Below are 23138 nucleotides of genomic sequence, written 5' to 3'. Positions count from 1 at the left end.
CTCTTCTTTCGTTTCTGATTGTGTTTATTTGGGTCCTCTCTCTTTTTTTCTTAATGAGCCTACTTAAAGGCTTGTCTATTTTGTTTATCTTTTAAAAAAAACCCAACTCTTGGATTCATTAATCCTTAGAATTGTGCTTTTAGTCTCTATGTCATTTAATTCTGCTCTGATCTTGGTTATTTCCTTCCTTCTACTTGCTCTGGGCTGTCTTTGTTGTTGTTCTTTGAGTTCTTGCAGGCATCGGGTTAGGTTGTTTGTTTGAAATGTTTCTATTTTCTTTATGTAAGCCTGTATTGCTATGAACTTCCCTCTCAGGACTGCCTTCACTGTGTCCCATGAGTTTTGGGTTGTTGTGAGTTCATTTTCATTTGTTTCCAGAAAGTTTGTGATTTCTTGCCTAATTTCAATCTTGACCCATTCGTTGTTTAATAACATACCATTCAGTCTCCATGATTTTGGGTGTTTGGGGTCTTTTCCTGTGGGGTTGGTTTCTAATTTCAGTCCCTTGTGGTCAGAGAAATTGCTTGGTATGATTTCAATTTTCTTGAATTTGTTGAGACTCGTTTTGTGTCCTATCATGTGGTCTATCTTTGAAACTGTTCCATGTGCATTTGAAAAGAATGTGTATTTAGCTTCTTTGGGATGAAGGGCGCTATATATATCAGTCAAGTCCATTTCATCTACGGTGTTGTTTCATGCAGCTATATCTTTGTTGATACTTTGTTTGGAAGATCTGTCCATTTTTGATAGTGGGGTGTTAAAATCCCGTACTATAATTGTGTTGCTGTCAATATCTTTCTTGAAGTCTTCTAGGATTTTTCTTATATATTTGGATGCTCCTATGTTGGGTGCATATATATTTATAATTTTAATGTCTTCTTGGTGGATTCTTCCTTGAGTATTATGAAGTGACCTTCTGGGTCTCTCTTTATGGACCTGTTTTTGAAGTCTATTTTGTCTGATATGAGAATTGCTACCCCGGCTTTTTTTTTTCTTGACCATTTGCTTGGAAAATTTGTTTCCAGCCTTTCACTTTTACTCTATGATGATCTTTTGTCCTGAGGTGGGTCTCCTGTAGGCAGCATATGTGTGGGTCATGCTTTCTTATCCATTCAGCTATTCTATGTCTTTTGATTGGAGCATTTAATCCATTTACATTTAAGGTTATTATTAATAGGTATTTATTCATTGCCATTTATGTACCTGTGTTTGTCTCCGTCTCTCTCTTTTCCTTCCTTTCCTTAAAGCATCCCTTTTAGTATTTCTTGTAGAGCTGGTTTGGTGGAGGCATATTCTTTTAGACTTCTTTTGTCTTGGAAACTCTTTATTTGGCCCTCTATCTTGATTGAGAGCCTTGCTGGGTAAAGTAGCCTTGGTTGTAGGCCTCTGTTTCTCATTACTTGGAATATTTCTTGCCGTTCTCTTCTTGCTTGGAGTGTTTCCATTGAGAAGTCAGTAGCTAACCTTATTGGGGCTCCCTTGTATGTTACTTCCTTTTTCTCCCTTGCTGCCTTTAAGATTCTCTCTTTGTCTTGGAATTTTGCCATTTTAATGATGATGTGTCTTGAAGTGGGCCTCTTTGGGTTCCTCTTGAATGGGACTCTCTGTGATTCCTGAATTCGTGTAACTTTTTCTCTCATCAAATTAGGAAAATTTTCCATCATTACTCTTTCAAATAGGTTTTCTATCCCTCGTTTTTCTTCTTCTCCTTGTGGTATTCCTATTATTCGGATATTATTATGTTTCATATTATCTTGCATTTCTCTTAGTCCCTCTTCATTCTTTTTGAGCCTCTTTTCCCTTTCTTGCTCTTTCTGGGAGATTCTTTCTACTGTGCCCTCTGACTCGCTGGTCCGATCTTCTGCCTCATGGATCCTGGTTTTCATTCCTTCTACTTGTTCTTCAGTTCAGAAATTGTATTCTTCATTTCCTCTTGGCCTTTGCTGATACTTTCTATTTCCTTTTTCATGTTCATATAGTTTGCGGAGAGCTCATTGTAGCTCACCTCTAGTTTCTGGTAGCTCATTGTGAGCTCTTTGACTTTCCTGATAACTAGTGCTTTGAATTCAATATCTGATAGCTGACTTGCCTCTCTTTCATCTGACATTATTTCTGAGACTTCCACCTTTTCTTTCACTTGGGCATTGTTTCTTTGTCTTCCCATTGCTTATGAGACTCTTCTTGTTAGCCTCAGCTTCTTAAATTTATCTGTTCTCACTCCCTGGGTTTATGTTGTGGACTTCTGTGGTAGAATACCTGTGAAATTCAGTTGTGCGGTCTCCTGTAGGTATCTTGATGTTCTCTGTTTCCACCTACTCCTTTCTTTGTGTGTGTGTGATCAGTTGGAGGGGGAGGCAAAATGCTTTATGACAGCAAGAGAGTACTTTATGATATTTACAGTCACAGCTGGCAGAGAAGAGATAGAAGATCTTTAGGTTCTATATAGTGTTAACTGTAATCTTCTACCCAATTTGCCACCTCTAGGAAAGGATAGACCAAAGATAAGCCTCTTGTTGGGGCGGGAAGCCTTGTGAGTTGTATCTAGAAAGTAGTGAGGTTGCGGGTGGTCAGATTTTGAGGTAAGGTGAGAGTAAAGAATAGTAAATAGGCGTAGCGTGTGAGCAAGTAGAGTTAATCACTACAGTAGTAGAATTTAGGAACCTGTAAAGTGGGCTAAGACCCGAGAGATGTGTTGTGAAGTATTTAGAGTGGTATAGAAAACAACAAACAAACAAACAAACACACACACACAAAAAAATGGCAAGAGAAGTGAGGAAAAAGCAATAAGTTTGGGGTGAAAGGAAGAAGGACTAAAACAGGAAAAAAGAAAGGAGAGGAACAGAGTACTGAAAGACACAGCAACAATAAAATTTAAAAAATATACGATTAGTGAAAAAAAGTTTTAAAAAAGTTAAACAAAAAACAAAAAATTCCTCCCTTATTAGTTTCAAACTGTCCAATCCTGTTTTTCTGGTTTCGGCAGGATCCCTCTCTGGGCTGGGTTGTAGGTCCAGGCACACACCCACCCGCCAGCCAGGCTACCAGACTGGGGTGTGGGCGCCTGCCCACCCGACAGGCTGCCTGGGTCCCACAGGATCTGGTACTGGTCCTTCTCAGTTCTGTGGCTGGGTGAGAAGAACAGAACACCTCAGAACACCTCAGTCACAGAACACCTCAGTCCACTTTCCAGTAAAAACTTCTCCAGAAAGCTTGCCTCTCAGCCCAGCCCAATCCCCAACCTGACTGGTTAGGACAATGCTCCTCTCAAATTTCCTGGGCTGGCAGGCTGGTGGGCTGGCGACCACAGAGATCGCAACTGAACATGGCCCCCTGTCCTTGCCGCCCTCCCTGCAAACCTAGGCAGACAGGTCTCTGCCACCCAGCCCCACCTAGATGGTGAGGGAGGGAGCCAGCTCTTCCACGGACCCCGCAGCTGGCCCAGTGCTCCACTGGGTGCTGGGCTCTCTATGAGTCCTCCGTGTCACTGGCCGCAGACAGAAGCCTCTACACCCCTAACTCGGAGGCAGCAGTGGCTCCAAGGCGTTACGGGCTGTCCGAGGGCAGCCGGCCCTGCCCCTACCACTTTTGTCTTTACTCACAGGTGCTGAGCTGCTGATGAGTCCTCTGTGACAGATGCCCTGATGCTGGCCGTAGACAGAAGCCTCTGGGCCCTGGAAGCTGCGGCAGCAGCAGCTCTGAGGTCTTTATGCACCAGCCAATGTCTGCTGGTCCTGCCACTGCTGCTTTTGACTTTACTCACAGGTGCCAGATGCCCTTGTCGCTGGGCGCAGGCGGAAGCCTCTGGGCCCCAACTGCTGAGGCAGCCACAGCTCCAGGGCCGTTATGAGCTAGCCACGGGCTGCCACCGGCCTGGCCGCCTCCGTCCTTACTCGCGTCCCTGAGACCCCAACAACCTGTAGCTGTCTGGTTCGTCACTATCTCTGGTCCCTTATTTTCATAAATGTTGGGATATTGTTGGTTGGGAAATTGATTGCACTGTTCTTCAGTAAATCTGCCAGGATTTTCTCCCAGGGGTACGAGAACTGGAGTCACTCCTTCCTACTTCGTCGCCATTTTCCTCTCCCCCAATTAATATTTAAATTGAGACTGTTATGTAAAGTATTAGTGTATGTCTCTGTGTATTATATAACCTGTCTCATTTATCCCTCCAGCTTTACCTTCTACCTCTAAGACTGTCCTTTTACATGTCAGAGAATGTTATGCATTTTGTCTGTACCTTACACACAGGACTGGCATGCTCGTTCAACACCACACATAAGCCTTCTACACTTAGCTTGTAACACCTCTGCCATATGGCTTTCCTTGACAGCTCCAAGTTCAACATCCTGTCCTGGAGACTTCCTGAATGAATTAACTGTTTCTCTTCCTTGGCTTTTACTCCTTTAAGGACAGTACCATTTCTTACTGTCTTTCTTCTCAAAGCCTAATTCCATGCAAGGCACTTAACTGACAGTCACTGGTTCTCTAGAGAGGAAAAAACCCTGAGTGAATTGGCATTATTCAGACAATACACAAGACAGAGCTGCTTACTGCTGAGAGGCCCCAATAATTGAAAGCCATAGTGAGACAAGACTAGGTAAGAGTATAATTAGAAGTTCCCTCCAGAGAGATTGTGTAAGATAGATCTGTGCCAAGAACTGGCAAGGAAGTGCAATAACAAGCAAGAGCTCTGGAACACATAGGTGGAGATGGGACTTCAGTTTCCTTCTGTGCTAATTAATGTGACAGAGGGATTGGGCACAGAGGGCATAATCGCACTGCATTGCAAGGCTCCTAATTAAGAAATACCAACTTTGACTCAGTGCTGAGAGGCGTGCTCTCCTCCCCATAGGCCTGGCCTCTAGGGCATTCACACTTTTTTTTCCACACTAAGAGCCAAGCAATGAATGCTATTTCTTCACTAATGAGCCTGGGAAAACTATGGACCAAGGCCTGTGGCAGACTTAGCACCTCTTTCAAAGATGTGAAAGTGCTCCTACCACTCACTCAAACACCTGCACAGAAGCATTCTAAGTGCAAAGGAAGGGTGGAGGCATCAGGAAGGTAAAGGTGGACAGAAGCCCTGTGGCCATATACCCCTCCCATCATGCACCATCAGCCAATGACTCACCCTTTGGTGCAGGCAAGAAAGGCAGGGCTGTCTGAACTGTCAGTACTCTGACAAAGGGTCGGATCAGAGCTGATATGTCTTGCACAGGCAAATGACTACCTTACTGTGGTGTGTGGAAGACTGTCATTAACCTACCTAGAAAGTATTTAAATCTACCATCTTCTTGTGTGAGGTAGAAAAAGTGTTTTTTTAAAAATAATGATAAATATTAAGTCAGAGCAATTGTCGAGGGTGTGAGTCTGGAACTTGTCTTTGGAAGCAGATATATTTATTTACTTAGATTCCCAAGGAGCATTTGGGTAGGTTTGAAAAAACAATCAGCTTTTATTCTGAATTTAGAAAAGTAGCAGTGGGCTAGACATATAAAGAAACTCACGTTGCTTACACTAAAGGGTGAGAATAATTTTCTAGGCCTTCTGTATAGTGGGAATAGAGTTAAAAGAACTGCTAGTTTTAGCCCTTATACAAGGAGTCTGTAGAGGGGCCCAAAGAAAATAGGGGAGACAAAAACAAGGACACTAGAGAAACCTTTAGCCTCTGACCCAAGAGCTACAGCAACCAGTAACAGACTAACTTCTAGCTAGGAAAAAATGAAAACAAACCACTAAAGGCCTATCTGTCTACTGCTGTTCCTTTTTCCCCCCAACATACTAAAGCTTTCAACCAAAAAAATTGCAAGACATGTTAAAAGGCAAGAAAAAAACATCTAAAATGAGAAAGCAAGCATCAGAAACAGACTGGGATATAACAGAGTTTTGGGGATAATCAGATGGGGAATTTATAATAACTATGATCAATATGTTAAGGATTCTAATGGAAAAAGAGAACATAAAAAAACAAAAGGGTAATGTAAGCAGAGAAACTCAAATCCAAAGGAAATGCTGGAGATCAAAAAAGAAAATGCAAGGGGAGGAAAAAAACAGTATCTGAGAACTGTGGGACGACTACAAAAGGTGTAACATGTAATGCGAGTACTGGGAAAAGAATGAGAGAAAGAACCAGAATATTTGAAGTAATAATGGATAAGAATTTTCCAAAGTGAATGAATGACAGACACCAAACCACAGATCCAGGAAGCTAAGAGATCATCAAGCAGGATCAGTACCAAAGAAAATCTACAGCAAGGCATATTATATTTAATTTGTAGAAAAATCAACACCCAATACACCTAACAAAACCAAAATAGGCTATCTGGAAATTTAAATACTTAGTAACTCCCACATAAAAGGAGGAATACAAACTTCAGCTAGATTCTCAAAGAAATAATAATGCCTCCCTAAATGCCACCCCTTGGCATGATCCTATCTCCAGGCCTCAAACCCCAGCAGACCTCACCAGGGTCCATGCACCCACGGCAGCTTATGCCAGGCCAGATGCTGCCTACCAGCCTCTTTCAGAAAACCCACCGAATCACATCTTGTTCCTCCCCAATCTGCTGGGAGACCAACAAGCTCATACTGTCCATGCTTTTCAACCAGTTCCCTGGCTTCAAGGTCTGGCTGGTCCCAGGATGGAATGACATGGCCTTCATGGAGTTTGACAATGAGGTGCAGGCAGGGGCTCCTGGGGACTTGCCACAGGGCTTCTAGATTACCCAGAACAACCCCATGAAGACTCCTTTGCCAAGAAGTAGTGCCTTCTCTTCCTGCCTGCCCCCATTCCATTGCAGGACTCCCCATTTCCCCTTGGCTTAGCTCCCTGAAGGTAAATTCCCTGGGGAAGGGGTGCTGCTTCCTGGAGCCACGTGAGTGGTCGCACAGCACTGTACCTAGTCTGTTGGCAGCTATTGCACCCAACACTGTTAGGCTGGAATTAAAGTTTGGTTTTGAGGTTTGTTTATGTTTGGGGAAAAAATGAGGAAAACAGAAAACAACAGATCTAACTAGTCAAAATTCCATTAAAAAAAAACAACAAACCACTATTTCATTTAATTCAGGAAAAGAAAAAGCAAATATACAAAAAAAAATAGGTGTTGAGCATTGAATCAGAAAACATTTTAAAAATCATCAGATGATTTTGCTAACCTCTACACTAGATGAACCGGACAATTTCCTAAGAAAATAGATTACCAACACCAATGCCATTCAAGTTAGAAAGCTTAACACAGAGCAATGTCCATAAAAGAAATTAAAGTTCCTAAAGAAATATCCCATTAGAACACCACTTGACTCAGTTTCACAGGAAGTTCTACCAAACCTTCCAAAACCAGAACACTAATGCTGTATAAATTATTCCAAAGCATTGAAAAGGTAATTAAGAAATCCTAATTCCTCTTATGAAGCAAGTATAATAATGCCTAAGTCAGATAAAGAAAGTGTAAAGAAAACTACAGACCAATTATCACTCACACACACCATGCAAAATTCTAAACAAAATACTAGCAGATTCTAAAACCACATTAATAATACACCATGATCAAGTGAAATTCATTCAAAATACAAGACTTTTTTTTATTGTTGATGCTATTACAGATATTCCACATTTCATTCCCCTTTTGCCCCCCTCCACCCAGCCCCTACCCCCACCATAGCCTTCATCACATTGTTGTTTTTGTCCATGGCTATGCATATATGCATAGATGCTCTTTGGCTAATCTCTTAAATCATATATTATATTAATACATCAAGAGAAAAAGAATCATGATCTTCATAGATGCTCAGAAAAACTGACAGAATTCAAACCCCATTCATGGTAAAAACATTCAAGAATATAAAATACCTTCACAATATGATAAAATAAACATTTACCTTCATTCTAAAAAACATTGTCTTAATTAACAGAAAAACAATAGGGGTCTTAACCCTAGGACAAGGCCATAATGCCCACTATTTATCACTGCTACAATTTATTATTGTACTAGAGGTACTAGCCAATGCAATTAGACAAGCAAAAATAATTACAGGCTTAAAAATCGGTAAACAAGTAAAGCTATCTCAATTTCCAGATGATACAATAGTATGCCTGGAAAAACCCAGAAAAGCAGTAATAAAACTTAAAAAGTAAAAGAATTCAGTGAAATAATAAGTTAAAAAATTAAGATACAAAGTTAGTAGCTTTCTTCTACAGAAACTATGAAAAAGGTCATAATAGTAATGAAAATTTCATTACAATAAGATTAAATACTTCGGGAAAACAACAAAAACTTGTTATAAGGAAAACTGTGTAAGAAAAGTTTTTGAACATTCCTGACAAACACCAAAGTAGACAAACAAATGGAAAGACATCCCGTTCTTGGATAACACATTATCAAGATGTAGTTCTTCCATCATGAACTTACGAATTCAAAGCAATGACAATAAAAATACCAACAAGCTAATTTTAAGAGTTGGACAAGACAATAGGAAAGTACAAATATAAAAAAATAGAACACCTAGGGAAATATTTAAAAAGAAAAATCATGAGGGGAAACCAGTCCATACAGACATTAAAAATTATTATAAAGCCTCTTACAATTTAAACATTGTGACAAAAGAATAAAGTTCAGAATAAGGCCAAAGACATATAAAGCTCAGTATATGACAAAGGTGACAGCTCAAATCCCTAGGGTAAAGATGTACTTTTTAAATAAATGATCTGAAATAATGTGAAAAAAATCCTACCTCACACAATACACACACAAAAAAATCAATTCTATGTGGGTATAAATGTAAATGTATATATTAAAACAATAGAACTTGTGGAAGAAAATGTAGAATATCTTCCTGCCTTCAAGTTAGGCAAGTATTTCTACTGAGGAACAGAAGAACACTGTCCATAAAGATTAAATGACATTAAAATTAAGAACTCATTTTATCAAAAAATACCAATTAAAACACCGAAGAGACAAGCTACAGGGTGGAAGAAAAGTATTTGCAAAACATATCTAATCACTGGGTTCTGGAAGGGGTATCTGAAATACATAAATCAGTAAGAAAAAGGCAGGCAACTCCAGTATCTTATCCAACTAAATAAAAGGGCTTCTTGGAAAGCAAATTTGCGTAACCATTTTGGAAAAATGAACATATGCATCCCATGTGACCCATGAATTTCAGTAAAGAGTACACACCCAAAAGAAATATACATTTGTACACTATCAGAAATATTAAAATATGCTCATAGTAATATTCATAATAGACCTAAGTTGGAACATCTAATACCCGTCCATCATCACAAACTGCTTAAACAAATTGTGTAATGTTCAAAACAATACAACACAATGAAATGTGCTAGAGATACTCAAATCAATATGCCTCCATTTCACAAAAATATTAGGGAAAATTAAGACAGACACACACACACAAAACTGTGGCTGGTGTGGCTCAGTGGACTGAGTGCCAAACTGTGAACCCAAATGTCTCAGGTTCAATTCCCAGTCAGGGCAAATTCCTGGGCTGTGGGCCAGGTCCCCAGGTGCAGGGCACAAATGTGAGAAGCAACCACACATTGATGTTTCTCTCTCTGTCTTAAAAAAAAAAAGGGCAGAAACAAAAGAACATATACTGTATGGTTCCATTTGTATAGTGGTAAGAAAGAAAAAATCCAAGCTATGTTGGCTTTTTCATCTACAGAGTAAGGAAGGGTTTCTCATTTGAATGAGGCAAGAAGGGGTATCAGGAATGCCGATAATACTCTTTCCTGCCTGATGACATGTATTCACATGATAATTTTCCTTTACATGTGTGACTTAAGCATTTTTCTGCATTTCCCTACAATCTGTTTTAAGTACTACCACACTCACACCAAGTATCAACACTGTAGGAATGACTTAGGCATTGCTAATAAACAGAACATGCACAGACCTCATGACCCAGCAACCCCACACTCTGGAATAACTCACCAGTACACAGGGAGATGTGTACCAAATTTCGCAAAGCAGCATTGCTCATAACTGGGAAAATGGAAACAGCCCAGTAACTAACTGTACATCAGCAGGCGAAAAGATAAGTTGGGGGACAATACATAATCTAAAGTGAAAATGAAACTACAGGTATAGTCATTACTATGACTCTCAAATCACTGCTAATCTGACCACCATGACATGTAACTTGACTTCTGCAATGGCCTAACAGGTTTGTTTGTAACCTGTCCCTCTATCCTATCAACCAGAAGCCACTGTGATCCTTTAAAATCATCAATTGTATAGTTGCCACTCCTCTGTTCAAAACCCTACACACTGAGAATGAAAGGCACTCCTTTCACACTTAAGCCACAGGATGTGCCCATGGATCAGGACCCTCATCTAGCTCTGACCTCATTTTCTGCAGCTCTTGCTCGATCCACTTGTCATACTGGCCCCTTTATCCTATGCATTTTTTTCATGGCCTTTGAACTGCTGAGGGTGCTCTTCCCCATTTTATAATACAACCCACACTTACAGGTCATTTACATCTCTGCTCAAATGTCTCCTTTAACAGGCTCCCCCAACCACTCCACAGCTCTCCTAAGGCCCACATTTCTCTCCATCATCACTATGCTTAATTTTTCCTCCACTGCATTGCCCACCACCAGACACACAATATATTTACTCATTTTTCAGGTGCCTCAATCCTACATAGAACGGAAGCAACTGGAAGGCAAATATCCTAATTCACTCTATAGACCTGGGGCACAGAACAAGCCCTAAGACAACGATGGGCCTTGAACCAGACACCAGGGTTTAGATACAAGCACTACCACTTGCTAACAGGCTGGCCTCAGACAAGTCACCAGACTTCCTAGCCTGATTCTCCATGCACAAACGCAACTGACAGCACCTGCTTTTTCAGCACTTTTGTTTTTTAAATGTCAGTAGTGGAACAATTCACCCTTTTTACTTGCAAAAGATGAATAGAAAGATACTGTATTTCTCTACGACATTTACAAACAGTTTTCTTCACCTTAAGAAGAAACTGAGTAAAAGTAGATGTCCACTCAATGCAAGTTCTTCATAATAAGTCAGGAAAATAAATGTTTTAAGTAGAACAAAGAAATGAAACTTTAAAACTTGGTTTTAAGAATTTAAAAATCCATAACAAAGAATTAAAAACATAAACAGGTAATATCCACACATGTAGCAGTTATAAAAATGCATTGGTGTGGCTCATTTGGTTGGGAGTTGTTCTGCAAACAAAAGGTCACCAGCTCAAATCCCGGTCAGGGCACATTCCTGGGTTGTGCCCAGGAACCCACGTTTCTGGGTTTGGAACCCAGTTGGGGCACATGCAAGGCAACAGATGGATGTTTCTCTCTTACATCAATGTTTTTCTCCCTCTCCTCCCTCCCTTCTTATATCTCTAAAAATAAATAAATAAAACCTTAAAAAAAAAAACTCATTAAAGACTAGGTGAATGGTTTAGACAGCATTCAGCTGGATGAAGCAGAACCCTCCCTCCACCAATAAAAAACAAACAAACTAGTAAATAGGAAAAAAATGAAACATCCAAAGCAGCTTAAACCAATTACCAGTTTTATTTTTTTTTTAATGTAATAGGAACTCTGGAACAAATCCAGGATTGCTAGAGACACTCAAAGAAGCCATAGGGAAAGCCAGACTCATTTTTGAATTTGCTACAGGATCCTCCATAATCTGTGCATCGGATTCTCATGGTCACAAAATGTACCTTTTGACACTAGATACTGGATGTCCTTGCAAAGTGAGAAGAAAGGAGAAGAGAAAGCAAAACAAACATATGGAGAATTCAGGTAGGAAAGGCCTCTTTTTCAAGAGTATTTTCAGAGCCCATACAGTAACACCTGCTTACCTGTTAGTGGCCAGGTTATGGAACATGGACAGTACCAGATGTGAGAAAACGTTTTAGACATGAGAAAACGTTTTAAGAGATTTTGAAAACAGTACACCTTACTAATCTGACAAAAACTGGGTTTTTTGATATAGAAGATGAGATACTGGGGAAGCAACTACAAGTATATGCCATATTGGTTGGAACATCCCAAAGGACACACATGATAAAGACATCATGCTCTGATCACAATGCACTCAATTTGGAAAACTATAACAAAAAGGCATTTTTCTAATACCCGTTACACAGTACTTAAGATTTTATAGAGTCTACTGGTCAAGTAAGTCATCCAGAAGAAAATTAACACATTATTAAGAATGAAATTATAAAATTACTACATACAAACCTCTTGTGATACAGTATAAGGGAAATTTAGAGCATAATCTTAAAAAATGAACATTAAAAATGTATGAGCTACAGTCTGTGTTCATGATGAAAGACAAATGCAATCTCCTGTTCACTAGAAAAATTCAACTGGGGTGTGAATGAATTCTCCTAAGTTCAAGTGGGGGGCTGTGGCTGAAATCATCTCCACAAAAGGATTGTATTTTTGAAGTTTTAAACATTCTACTGTAAATACTTAGATTTCATAAAAACTGAGGGGCTGCTGTAGGCCAAGGTTTCTCAGCCTCGGCAATTTCGACATTTGGGACACATAAGTCTTTGTTCTGGGAGGCTTCTTCCTCTGCACTGTAGGACGTTTAGCAGCATCCTTCATGTCTTCCAACCTAATCAGTAACACTTTCCCCAGTTTTAAAACCCAAAATTGTCTCTAGAAACTGCAAAACATCTCGTGGGGAGCAAAACTAGCTCCTGTTGAGAACCTGCTGTGCAATGGGGGCTGGCAGACTTTTTCTGTAAAGGGCTACACAGCAAGTATTTTAGACTTTGTGGGCCACATATAGTCTCTGTCACATATTTTTCTTCCTTACAAATGTAAACTATTCTTGAGAACTATACATAGACAGCTGGCTATAGCTTGCTGACCCATTACTGACTTTCCCGTGTTTATTTTTTATAGCTGTTTCTCTTTTGTGTTACTTCTCTCATGAGGAATACAATGAGACCAGGAATTGTTTGCCCATTTGATGAATTTACAGATTCTCCCTAGTGTGCTTACTCATGTGTTAGAAGGTGTCAGGTGGTACTGTAGTCATTTTAACTTTAAACACCAGGCTAGAGTTTCTCTCCTTGTCATGTTTGTTAAGCGTTCAATGCATACTGACGGCTTCTCCACACCACAGATACACATTTTCTCCCTCAGCAGGAATTCTCAGTGATGAGAAAAAAACTCAGGTCTTTCCAGTCATTACACGAACTGTATTTCTGCGATGTTTCATGTATGCCTTTGTCCAGTAAGATGAGTTCAGAAAGGCTTTCCTACCTTCCTTACACTCACAAGGTTTCCTTCCAGTCTGAACTCCCATGTTTCTTAAAGATGTGTCACTGGAGCCTTTTCCACACTGATGACACCAAGAGCTTCTCTCCCCGGTGGGTTTTCACATGACTCCGAAGAGATGAATGATCACTGAAGGCTTTCCCACAGGCCAGGCACTCGTAAGGCTTCTCGCCAGTGTGTATTCTCCTGTGCACATTAAGGTTTGAGCCTATGCTGAAGGCTTTCCCACAGTGATCACACTCATACGGCTTTTCTCCCGTGTGGCTCCTCATGTGTGTTTTAAGAGTTGACTGGTTTCTGAAGGCTTTCCCACACTGCCTGCATTCGACACGTTTCTTTACAAGATGAATGCTCATGTGCCTCCTACGGGATAAGTAATCACCAAAGACTTTCCCACAGGCAGCACACTCATAGCGTCTCTCTTGGGTGTGTATCTTCCTGTGTGCAGTCAGGTTTGAGCTCGCACTGAAGGCTTTCCCACATAGGTCGCACCCGTATGGCTTCTCTCCAGTGTGAGAATTCATGTGTGTCTTAAGGATGGACTGGTTTCTGAATGTTTTCCCACACTGCCTACATTCAATGGGTTTCTTTACAATATGAATTCTCATGTGTTTTCTCCGTGATAAAAGATCACCAAAGGATTTCCCGCATTCTTTACACTCATATGTTTTCTCTACCATGTGGTTCTTCTTGTGCAAATTAAAATTAGACTTCCATCGAAAGGCTTTTCCACACAGGGAGCATTCATAGGGTTTCTCCCCAGTGTGATTCCTGACATGCTCTTTGAGATGTGAGGGGTGCTGGAAAGCTTTCCCACAGTCTTGACATTCATAGGGTCTCTCACCAGTGTGGGTTCTTTTATGAGCAATGAGGTGGCAGCTTCTGCCATATGCCTTCCCACACTCATCACACTTGTAAGGTCTCTCTCCAGTGTGAACTCGCATGTGTATCTTCAGGGAAGAGAGGGTTCGGAATGCATTTCCACATTGACTGCAGTCAAAGGGCTTCTCTGTGAGGTGAGTTCTCGCGTGACTCCTAAGTGCTGAGGGGTCATTGAAAGCTTTCCCACAGGCACTGCACTCATAGGGTTTCTCCCCAGTGTGAATTCTCCTGTGCCGTGTGAGGGAAGCACTTGTGGTGAAGGCTTTTTGGCACTGATGACATTCATGCATTTTTCTCCCATTGTAAATGCTCACATGTTGAGTTAGGTGGGGTCTATTCTTGAAAACTACCCCACAGTTCCGGCGGTGATAGGGCCTCTTGCCAGTGTGCCTTCCCATTTGCTGAGTAAGATGAGCACCCATGCTAAAGACTTCAAACAGGGCATATTCAGTGGATTTCTCTCCAAGAGGAGTTCCTTCCTGTTAATTGAAAGGTAAGTGCTGAGTAAGGCATTTCCACTATGCATTACATTCCTAAAACTTATCCCCACATAAACTGACATAAATCAAAGCACATCATTATGCCTAGAGATGTCAAAATTCACAGTGCAAAGTACTGTTCCTGCCCCACTTGGACTCTATCAACCAGAACAGGTGAATGCTGTGTACGCCCCAGGTTCCACGTGTGCCACTATTACAAAGCTCTCTACATACACTTTGTTAACTGTTTAAATCTGAACTGAACCCCAGTACTCAATGAGAACCAGTTATAGGAACATTTATTCATCAGAACTCTAACTGGAAAAATCTGGGGTTAGTAACTGGTAATATTCAGTGTCTCTGACACTGTTTCCTCTTGAGGAATGGCACTGACCTACTTCTTAAGCTCCTTTTCTACCTTACATTGCCCCAGGTGTATCCTGATGTGGAAGATTCAGCATCATGCCAAGGGAATCTTACCATTGTCAAACCACTGGATGTTTCCTTCCCAAAAAAGATATCTTGCATGAGAATGGACCATCTGCTTTTAGATGGAATCTCCCAATCTGAAACAAATTGGAAAAAGACAAACCTGCTGGTAAGAAAAAAAAATGGTGGCATGCTGGTGACAAAAATGAGTGAATTTTGGGGGAATAATCCTAAAGAAGGAAAGGTGATGTGAACAGAAAGAATGCACACAAGTTGAAAAGACTGAAAAATCTGGCTGTGGGAGATACCTAGCAATGACAGGGGTAGCAATCTGTGCTGACACTTAAGTCAGCACACCAAATATTTCTTTAAAGACTGATACTAATAACAGAAAGAATATGATCAGGAATGTTGACTATGAAAGGACAGAAGAAAAAGTCCGTGTGGACATGTCAAATTACAAGGTGAGAGGACAGTGAAACCAAAGCACCTATGAGAGACTGGAGGGGCAGCAAAAGACAATGAGTATTTTCAAATTACCTTGGGTGACCTTTGCTAGTGTCCCTCCCTCCACCCCAGTCACTGGATACAGTCAACACACAGAAGCACTTGTGTTTGCCTGGTGCTTACCGGGACATGTGCCTTGGGCAAGTCCCCTCTCCTCTGTTCTCAGCTCCTCTTCTTGCTCCAAGTGGGAGATGAGGCTGGGTTTCCCCACCTGACACCCTAATCATGGGGAAAGACACATGTTGAGGGTGGATTGTGCAGAGGACATGGGTTCTGAAATCAAGAGTTCTGAAGATGAACAGGACTGACTTAGGAGCAGCAAAATGATAATGACAAATTTCTAAGGGACACAGTGAAAGGCTTTCGTAAAAAACAAAAACACAAATACCCACATATTTTGCCCTTCAAAAGAGTACTTAACTCAGAAATTAAGGATTTCTTAGTCCCAAAAACCTATGCCCATGTGTACTAGAAACCTGTATAATTTTGTTAACCAGTGCCACCCCAATAAATTCAGTAAAAAAAAGAAAGAAAGAAACCTACACCCAAGCTCAAACACACTCAATAATCTCCACAGCCAATGCAACAGACTTGTCTTTGTATCCGTGGGGAGATACCAGGAGGACCAAGTCACAACTGTGTTCCAAATCACCACCCAGCTGCCAGGTCACAGCAAGTACTTAAAAACATTTTATTCATAAATGAAGAAATGATGCCAGTCTTACCAACTGAGGCAAGGTTGCTATAGTTCTCCAGCATCACATCTTTGTATAGTTTTCTCTGAGAAGAATCCAGCAAGGGCCACTCCTTCTCAGTAAAGTCCACTGCAACATCCTGGAAAGTCACTGAGTCCTGAAACACACACATATTTGGGGTCAGTGAGAAACTGACCTGTGCTCACCAGCCAGCAGTTGTCTTCTCTTCCCTGTGAGGTAATCTCATCCTGTCTCACAATGTTAGATGCAATTTTCACAAGAGAGCAAAATCTCTCTCCACTTTTAGCCTGGCCCGAGCCCTTTCAACCATATCATAAGAGAAACATTTGGTACAAATTCATTTTCCCTAACAATCCTGATACCAGGATGGCCTCGCAACATTCTTTGGCTCTTTCTCTTGATCCCTGATTGGCCTCAGTTAGCCTAAATAAGGGTTTAAAAAAACTTTACTATATGATATTGGTGGTGTTTTAGGAAGTGCCTCTCCCACCCTCAAGGCCCCTGAGATTTTGGTATACCTGGGAACCAACATTAGTTGGCATATGAGGCTCTAGGCCATTATAAGCCAGCAGGTCCACATCTTGGTGACAAGAATAGTCTTTCAAAGCAAGAGGAATCTCTGACTCCTGGATATGGGCAAGGTCCTGGGTGGATACAGCTACAAAAGACAGGATCCATGAGAAGGAAAGCTTGTCTGACACTCACAAACCACAAAACTGTACATGTGCATGCATGTCCTCAATCAATACAAACATACACATTTGGTAACAATCCACAGTAGCCCTGCTCTGCTCAAGGACAAGAAAAAAAAGGTGGACCAACACACCATAAAGAAAGTGATATACAGTCTGAATTTATGAGTGAAGAAATTAAAGCTCTAAGAGGTAGAGCTTTTATTTTGCCCTGATTTATCAAAATAACAAATGTGATAGTGTAGGGTTACAATTGTATTCTTCCTTTCCCACTACTATACACACTCCCTCCCTCACCCTAACTCACAAAGACCCTGAATCAGGCCCCTGGGAGGCCTCCCAGACATTTGCTCCCACTGCTTTCCAGTTCATCCATCCTCCCATGGCAGCCCTCCCTCTGTCCTTGGTGAAGTAGCAGTGGTCACTTAAACTTGATTTCTGAGGGTATTCTTTACCCCAAGAACTTACCACATGCAGGAGAGAGATCAACAGCTGCCATCCTGTGAGAATGACAATGAATTTGCCTAAACAGAGCACTGGCATCAGAAAGCTACTCTCTTGCTGGCATGGGACTCTTGGAGCAGGCCTCTGGGGTAAATGAGAAATAGATTACTAGGAGAAGTCAAGGCTTTTTATCTCCTAATCACAGGACAATTCTAGATTTTTGCTCTCCAGTATTTCTTCTTCTAAGCCACAAGTCCTGTCTGATCCCCAGCCTCTACCTTACTTAGGCAAAACCTCCATGCAATGTGGTAGAGAACCTTGACCTGCTTCAAATAAGATTCAGATTCATTCCAAGTAATTTGTCATCAATACAACTCTGTTACACTCTCTCACTCATTATATATACACTTGGGCCATAGACATTTGTTCTTCAACTTCAATGTTTGCTATGGTTTTGGGTGCTCTAGTATCCATGAAGACAGGCCATCTAGCACTACACGTTCCAATCTCCAATGCTGTTTGGCCTCACTCCATACCAACACACACAACTGTGGGCCAACACTCATGCCTTGTCATCTCTAGTTATCAACTTTACCTTGCAGACAATGATTTAGAAATCTGTTCTGTGGACAAACTTTCACACAACATTCTTCTTGCATAAACTCTTTCACTTTAGAGAGGATTCCAGGCAACTCATGCTTCTACCATTTTGCTCCCTACCCAACAGCAAATTCCTCTTATCACTGCCATACCTCTCAAGCTGAGATTCATCACAATTCATCATGTCTACAATTTATTTGTCAAAATTCCTTTAACCTTCTGCCTATGATAACCCCAAATCAGCAAAGACCATCCCACACACAACCAGCAACCTTCGAAACTCAGAGGTGTTACCCTGCGAGGAGTATCTAAAGAAACACATACTAGGCAACTCAATCTTCCAATTTCCCAGTAGCCAGATAAAAATCTCAACGTTTTTTTCCTGAATAAAAAACTGTCTTACCATTACCCTTACTTTCAGCAAATAATCTTATTCCTTTCAAAGGAATCACAAGCAGGGGGAAAAAAAAAAACAATTCCACATATGACAGCATAAAAATATATAAAATATCTAGGAATAAATCAAAAGCTGTGTAAGACCTTGACAATAAAAACTTAAGCACTGCTGAAAGAACTTAAAAACCTAAATAATTGGGGAGGAGTATAATTTTCAAGGACACTAAGAGTCATTATTAAAGTGTTTGTGTTGCCCAACTTCAGCTGCAGATATAGTACAGTCCCTAGCAAAATCCCAGCAGGGCTTTTTTCAAAACTTGATAAATCAAATCTAAAATGTGTATCAAAATGCAAAAGACGCAGAAGAGCCAGACAATGTTAAGTAAGAAAAACATACCTGAATGATTCATACTACAAACTTCACCACAGTAATGAAGTTACAGGAATAAGCACAGATGATACATCAATGGGACAGAATAGAGTAAGAAGTAGACCTATAAGTGCAGAGTTACATAATGTTCAATAAGGAAACAAAGCAATTCAATAGGGAAAGCAGTCTTTTTTACAAATCTATTTTAAAATTATAGTTGATATTATTATATTAGTTTCAGGGGTACAACATTGTAATCAGACACATATAACTTATGATCTGCATGATAAGTCTAGTACCCATCTGGCACCATACATAGTTATCACAGTACTGTTCACTTAAAAAGGGACAGCAGTCTTTTTAATAAACAATGCTAGAAGACTCAATGGGAAAAAAGGAACTTTGACTTCTATTATTGCCACACACAAAAAATTTGAATTTAAAAATCTGTTTGTAGCCAAGGCTGGTATAGCTCAGTGGATTGAGCGTGGGCCTGCAAACCAGACGATTGCAGTTCGATTCCCAGTCAGGGCACATGCCTGGGTTGCAGGCCAGTTCCTGGCAGGGGCCAGTTCCCAGCAGGGGATGCATGAGAAGCAACCATACATTGATATTTCTCTTCCTCTCTCCTTCCCTTCCCCTCTAAAGATAAATAAATAAATATTAAAAAAATAAAAAAAATAAAAATCTGTTTGTGATGAATCGAACACCAGAAAATAAAATCCAGTGACTATTTTAATGACTTTGAATTATACAACAATATTTTAGACTAGACACAAATAAAACTAGACCAGAAAAACCTGTAAGTTAAACTTTACCAAAATAAAAAAATTTTAATAATCCAATAACATCATTAAGGAAATGAACAGGCTGGCATAAAAACAGACACATAGATCAATGAAACAGAATTCAGGGCTCCAAAATAAATTCACACATACAAAGTCAATTAATTTATGACAAAGTAGCCAAGATTAAACAATAGGGAAAGGACAGTCTCTTCAATAAATGGTGCTGGGAAAACTAGGCAGCCACATGGAAAAGAATAAAACCAAACCACTATCTTACCCTAGACACAAAAATTAACTCAAAATAAACTAACACTTGAAAGTAAGAACTGAAACCATAAAAGTCCCAGAAAAAAAGAGGCAGTAAGATCCTTGACAAAGGTCTTGGCAATGACATTTTTGAATTTGACACCAAAAGCAAACAAAAGCAAAAATAAACAAGTGGGACTATATCAAACTAAAATGCTTCTGTTCAGCAAAGTAGATAATCAGCAAAATGAAAACGCAACCTACTAAATGGGAGAAAATATTTGTAAATCATCTGACAAGAGGTTAATAACAACATAATATATATGTTTAAAAAAATCACAACCCTCATACAACTCAATAGCAAAAGAACAAACAATCCAATTAAAAAATGGGCAAAGGCTCCAAATAGACATTTTTCCAAAGACATACAAATCGCCAGCAGTCACACAAAAAGATGCTCAACATCACTAATCATCAGGGAAATGCTCATCAAAATCATGACACACCACCTTACACCTATTAGAATGGCTATTAGCAAGAAGACAAGAGATAACAAGTGCTGACCAGGTCTGCACACTAGTGTTGGTTGCGGGTGTGGTCCGAGGTCCCAGGGAAGGCAACCAATGGATGTTTCTTTCTCACATAGATGTTTCTTTCCCTCTCTTTCTCCCTCCGTTCCCTTCTCTAAAGTAAAATTAAATAACTAAAATTAAAAAAAAAATAAAATCCTACAAAGAAAACTCCAGACCTAAATGCTTTTCCTGATACAGCTCCCTTTCTGGAACTAGTTACTCTATTCTTAGGCAAGATATTCCAGTGTTTAGAAAAAAAGAGGGAACAGCACCAACTCATTTATTATAAGGCTGGCATAAATCTGAAAAGAAAAAGAAAATTATAAGCCAATTTCGCTGAAACATAGATCCAAATCACCCCCCAAAAAAGCAAATGGAAGCCAAAAGTAGTACAATAGTAAGTATCTTTTCTAAGTAAGTTATTTTCCAATGCACATTTAATGTAATATTAGAAAACCTCACTGGTATGATTCATCACACTATCAGACAAATTAAGAAAAGCATATTATTCACTCACTGATTCCATGAACAAACAGTTCTAGCACCTTTACAGGCATCCTTTAAGGTGCTGGAAATATATTAACAAACATTTGAAAGTAGATACTAGAAAAAAATAACTTGTAAAAAGCTACAGCTGTTCATGAGAAAAGAGAAAAGCTCTTAAACTAGGAAAAGAAGGGCATTTTCTTGATCTAATCAATACTATCTTTAAAAACCTCCAGCAAGCACTAAAGGCCATTTACCTTAAAGTAAAAAACAGGACTGTCTCCTTCCCAAATTCCATTCAGTGCTACGAGAAGTCCCCAGCTAATCCAGTAAAGAAATTTTTTAAAAACTACACTAAACAAATAATATTTATAAATATTTACTTATCCATTCTATACAGATAAAATTGTCTATGAAAACCACCTAGGACACTACATAAAAATTAAGACAATTACATTATCTTAGCAAACTTTGTGAAATTCAAATTCAATATACAAAGCTGTTGGGCAAAAAAAAAACCACCATAATTTCAAAGCATGCCCAAACACACAACAAACTTCCCTGGAAAAAAAACTAACAAAAACCCAAACAACCCTTAAATTCTTTTTGTTGGTATTCATAAAACTTATTAAAAGACATTATAGAATATGTAAATAGATAAATTTTGATTAATTACAAGATTCAATGGCATAATAATGTCAATATTCTCAAAATTAATATTCAACACAATCTGAAAATAAAACCCCAGTAGGTGGAACTTCGTAAACTAACTCTAAAATTTAAGCCACGAGTCTCCATGAATGAATAGGTAAGTGTATGAACTTCACCCACAAGATATTTAGAAATCTCTAAACTAGGATGAGTAGTTGCACCAGTATGGAAAATAGATATGTCTGAAAATACTTAATGACTGTGAGTCCATTCACAAATAATTACTAAAATAAGGAAATACATTTTTGAGAAAACGTATAAACAGCAAAATCCATATAGAAAATCTTGGGAGAAGAGGAGGATGCAATGTAGGAGAACAAAGGTTTCTGAGGTTTCATAATCTTTCTTGGCCTGATTTGTGGATTTGCTTTATGCTGTCCTTTTAATTGTGTTTTTGTGTTTTCATACTTTTTTTCACATATATCCTATAGGAGAAGGATAAATAAAAAGAACCAAGTAAGATGGTAAAAATCAATGCAAAATGTTAGTAATCACAATAACTATTAATGGACCAACTCTCAAGTTAAATAACAATGTTAAAGTGAATTTCTAAATCTACTTAGAGGCTATTTACGGTACATAAGAGTCAAACTTAATACCATAAAAATAATAACATAATAACATAAAAATATACAAGCGCACCGAAAAAAATAAACATAAAAGGCTTTCGCGACAAACGCTGCCAAAAAGAAAACCAGTGTGCCGAGTTTTCTAATATTGGACAAAACTAACCGCAAAAGGGAACTGACCACAAAAGCAAAAGGAAGGTAATTTATCCTCGCGCTCTCCAATTCCTGAGCCACCATAATGCCTTGAACTCATTCGACCGGGCCTTTCCTTCTCCACCCTAAGGTGTCAGTTTTTTGTTTTGTTTTTAACCAGATCACTAGTACCTGCCCCGGCCGCTAAATATGGTCCTAAATGTCAGTCCTCGCGTCACCAGCGTTTTATAACGCTAATCATAGGACCTAAAACACACTCCTCGCCCGGCTGCCTGGCTTCCCAGTCCCAGGTCCCGGCTCCCCTAACTCTTCCTTGCTTGGAGGGCCTCCAGTGCCCTCAGGAAGACCGGGCGTAAAGGGTTAAATGAGGAAAGGGGGCTTACCCAACTGACCAGGGGTAGCGGAGATCTTGGATGCTGCCGCCAAAGGGTCGAGAAGTTCAAACCGAAGGTCCGATCGGCTACGGGGCCGCGGAGTGTCAGGAACAGCTGGGAGAAAACCATAGAGGAGTTCTCCAAGGCCTCTGTACGGAACGGCGCTCGCCTCCCGAGAATAATGGCTTCCGCTTCACTTCCGCCTTCTAAATCTCGCGGGACTTCATTGGCCGCTATAACCCGGAAGCACTGAGCGGAAAGGATTCTGGAAAATGGAGTCCTCGAGCTTAGGGGGTATGGCTGGGGTGCCCAGGTGGATTCTGATGGTTAGGCACATGCCCTCAATTTAAATGTTTGAAAGTCTCCGGACTCAGTTCTCAGGCTTCTTACAATACTCTCTATCGTTGCAACGATTCTCACCTCTTTAAGTACTGTT

At 40.0% G+C, this 23138-nt stretch overlaps 1 protein-coding gene and 1 non-coding gene across 3 annotated transcripts; both read right to left on the bottom strand.

Moving 5' to 3' along the window:
• Positions 1–10889: 10889 nt before the first annotated feature.
• LOC118984665 (small Cajal body-specific RNA 24) lies at positions 10890–11019 on the bottom strand. The gene has a single exon (XR_005065960.1).
• Positions 11020–11538: 519 nt separating this feature from the next.
• ZNF317 (zinc finger protein 317) lies at positions 11539–22901 on the bottom strand. 2 transcript variants are annotated; one of them, XM_037042725.1, is made up of 8 exons: positions 22712–22888; positions 18831–18927; positions 17462–17581; positions 16820–16959; positions 16311–16437; positions 15709–15804; positions 15130–15215; positions 11539–14649 (listed from the first exon to the last, which is right to left on the bottom strand). In XM_037042725.1, exons 3-8 carry the CDS (start codon positions 17490–17492, stop codon positions 13333–13335), a joined length of 1797 nt encoding a protein of 598 aa, XP_036898620.1. In that variant the 5' UTR covers positions 17493–17581; positions 18831–18927; positions 22712–22888; the 3' UTR covers positions 11539–13332. The 2 variants fall into 2 exon arrangements, with proteins under 2 accessions (XP_036898620.1, XP_036898619.1); XM_037042724.1 differs by lacking the exon at positions 18831–18927 and having other exon boundaries at positions 22712–22901.
• Positions 22902–23138: the final 237 nt, after the last annotated feature.

This window comes from Sturnira hondurensis, unplaced genomic scaffold (assembly GCF_014824575.4).
Source record: "Sturnira hondurensis isolate 20B ecotype Veracruz unplaced genomic scaffold, ASM1482457v3 Scaffold0003693, whole genome shotgun sequence".
Taxonomy (NCBI): Eukaryota; Metazoa; Chordata; class Mammalia; order Chiroptera; family Phyllostomidae; genus Sturnira; species Sturnira hondurensis.
This window is presented reverse-complemented; position numbering and strand designations above follow the sequence as displayed.

Coding starts and splice junctions, on each gene's coding strand:
- ZNF317 (XM_037042724.1), bottom strand. CDS start 17,492: ATGGCAGCTGTTGATCTCTCTCCTGCATGTG. Junction 16,438..16,819: donor CAACTAATGTTGGTTCCCAG/GTATACCAAAAT, acceptor TGTGTGTTTCAG/GACTCAGTGACTTTCCAGGA. Junction 15,216..15,708: donor TGCCCAAGGCACATGTCCCG/GTAAGCACCAGG, acceptor AATTTGTTTCAG/ATTGGGAGATTCCATCTAAA.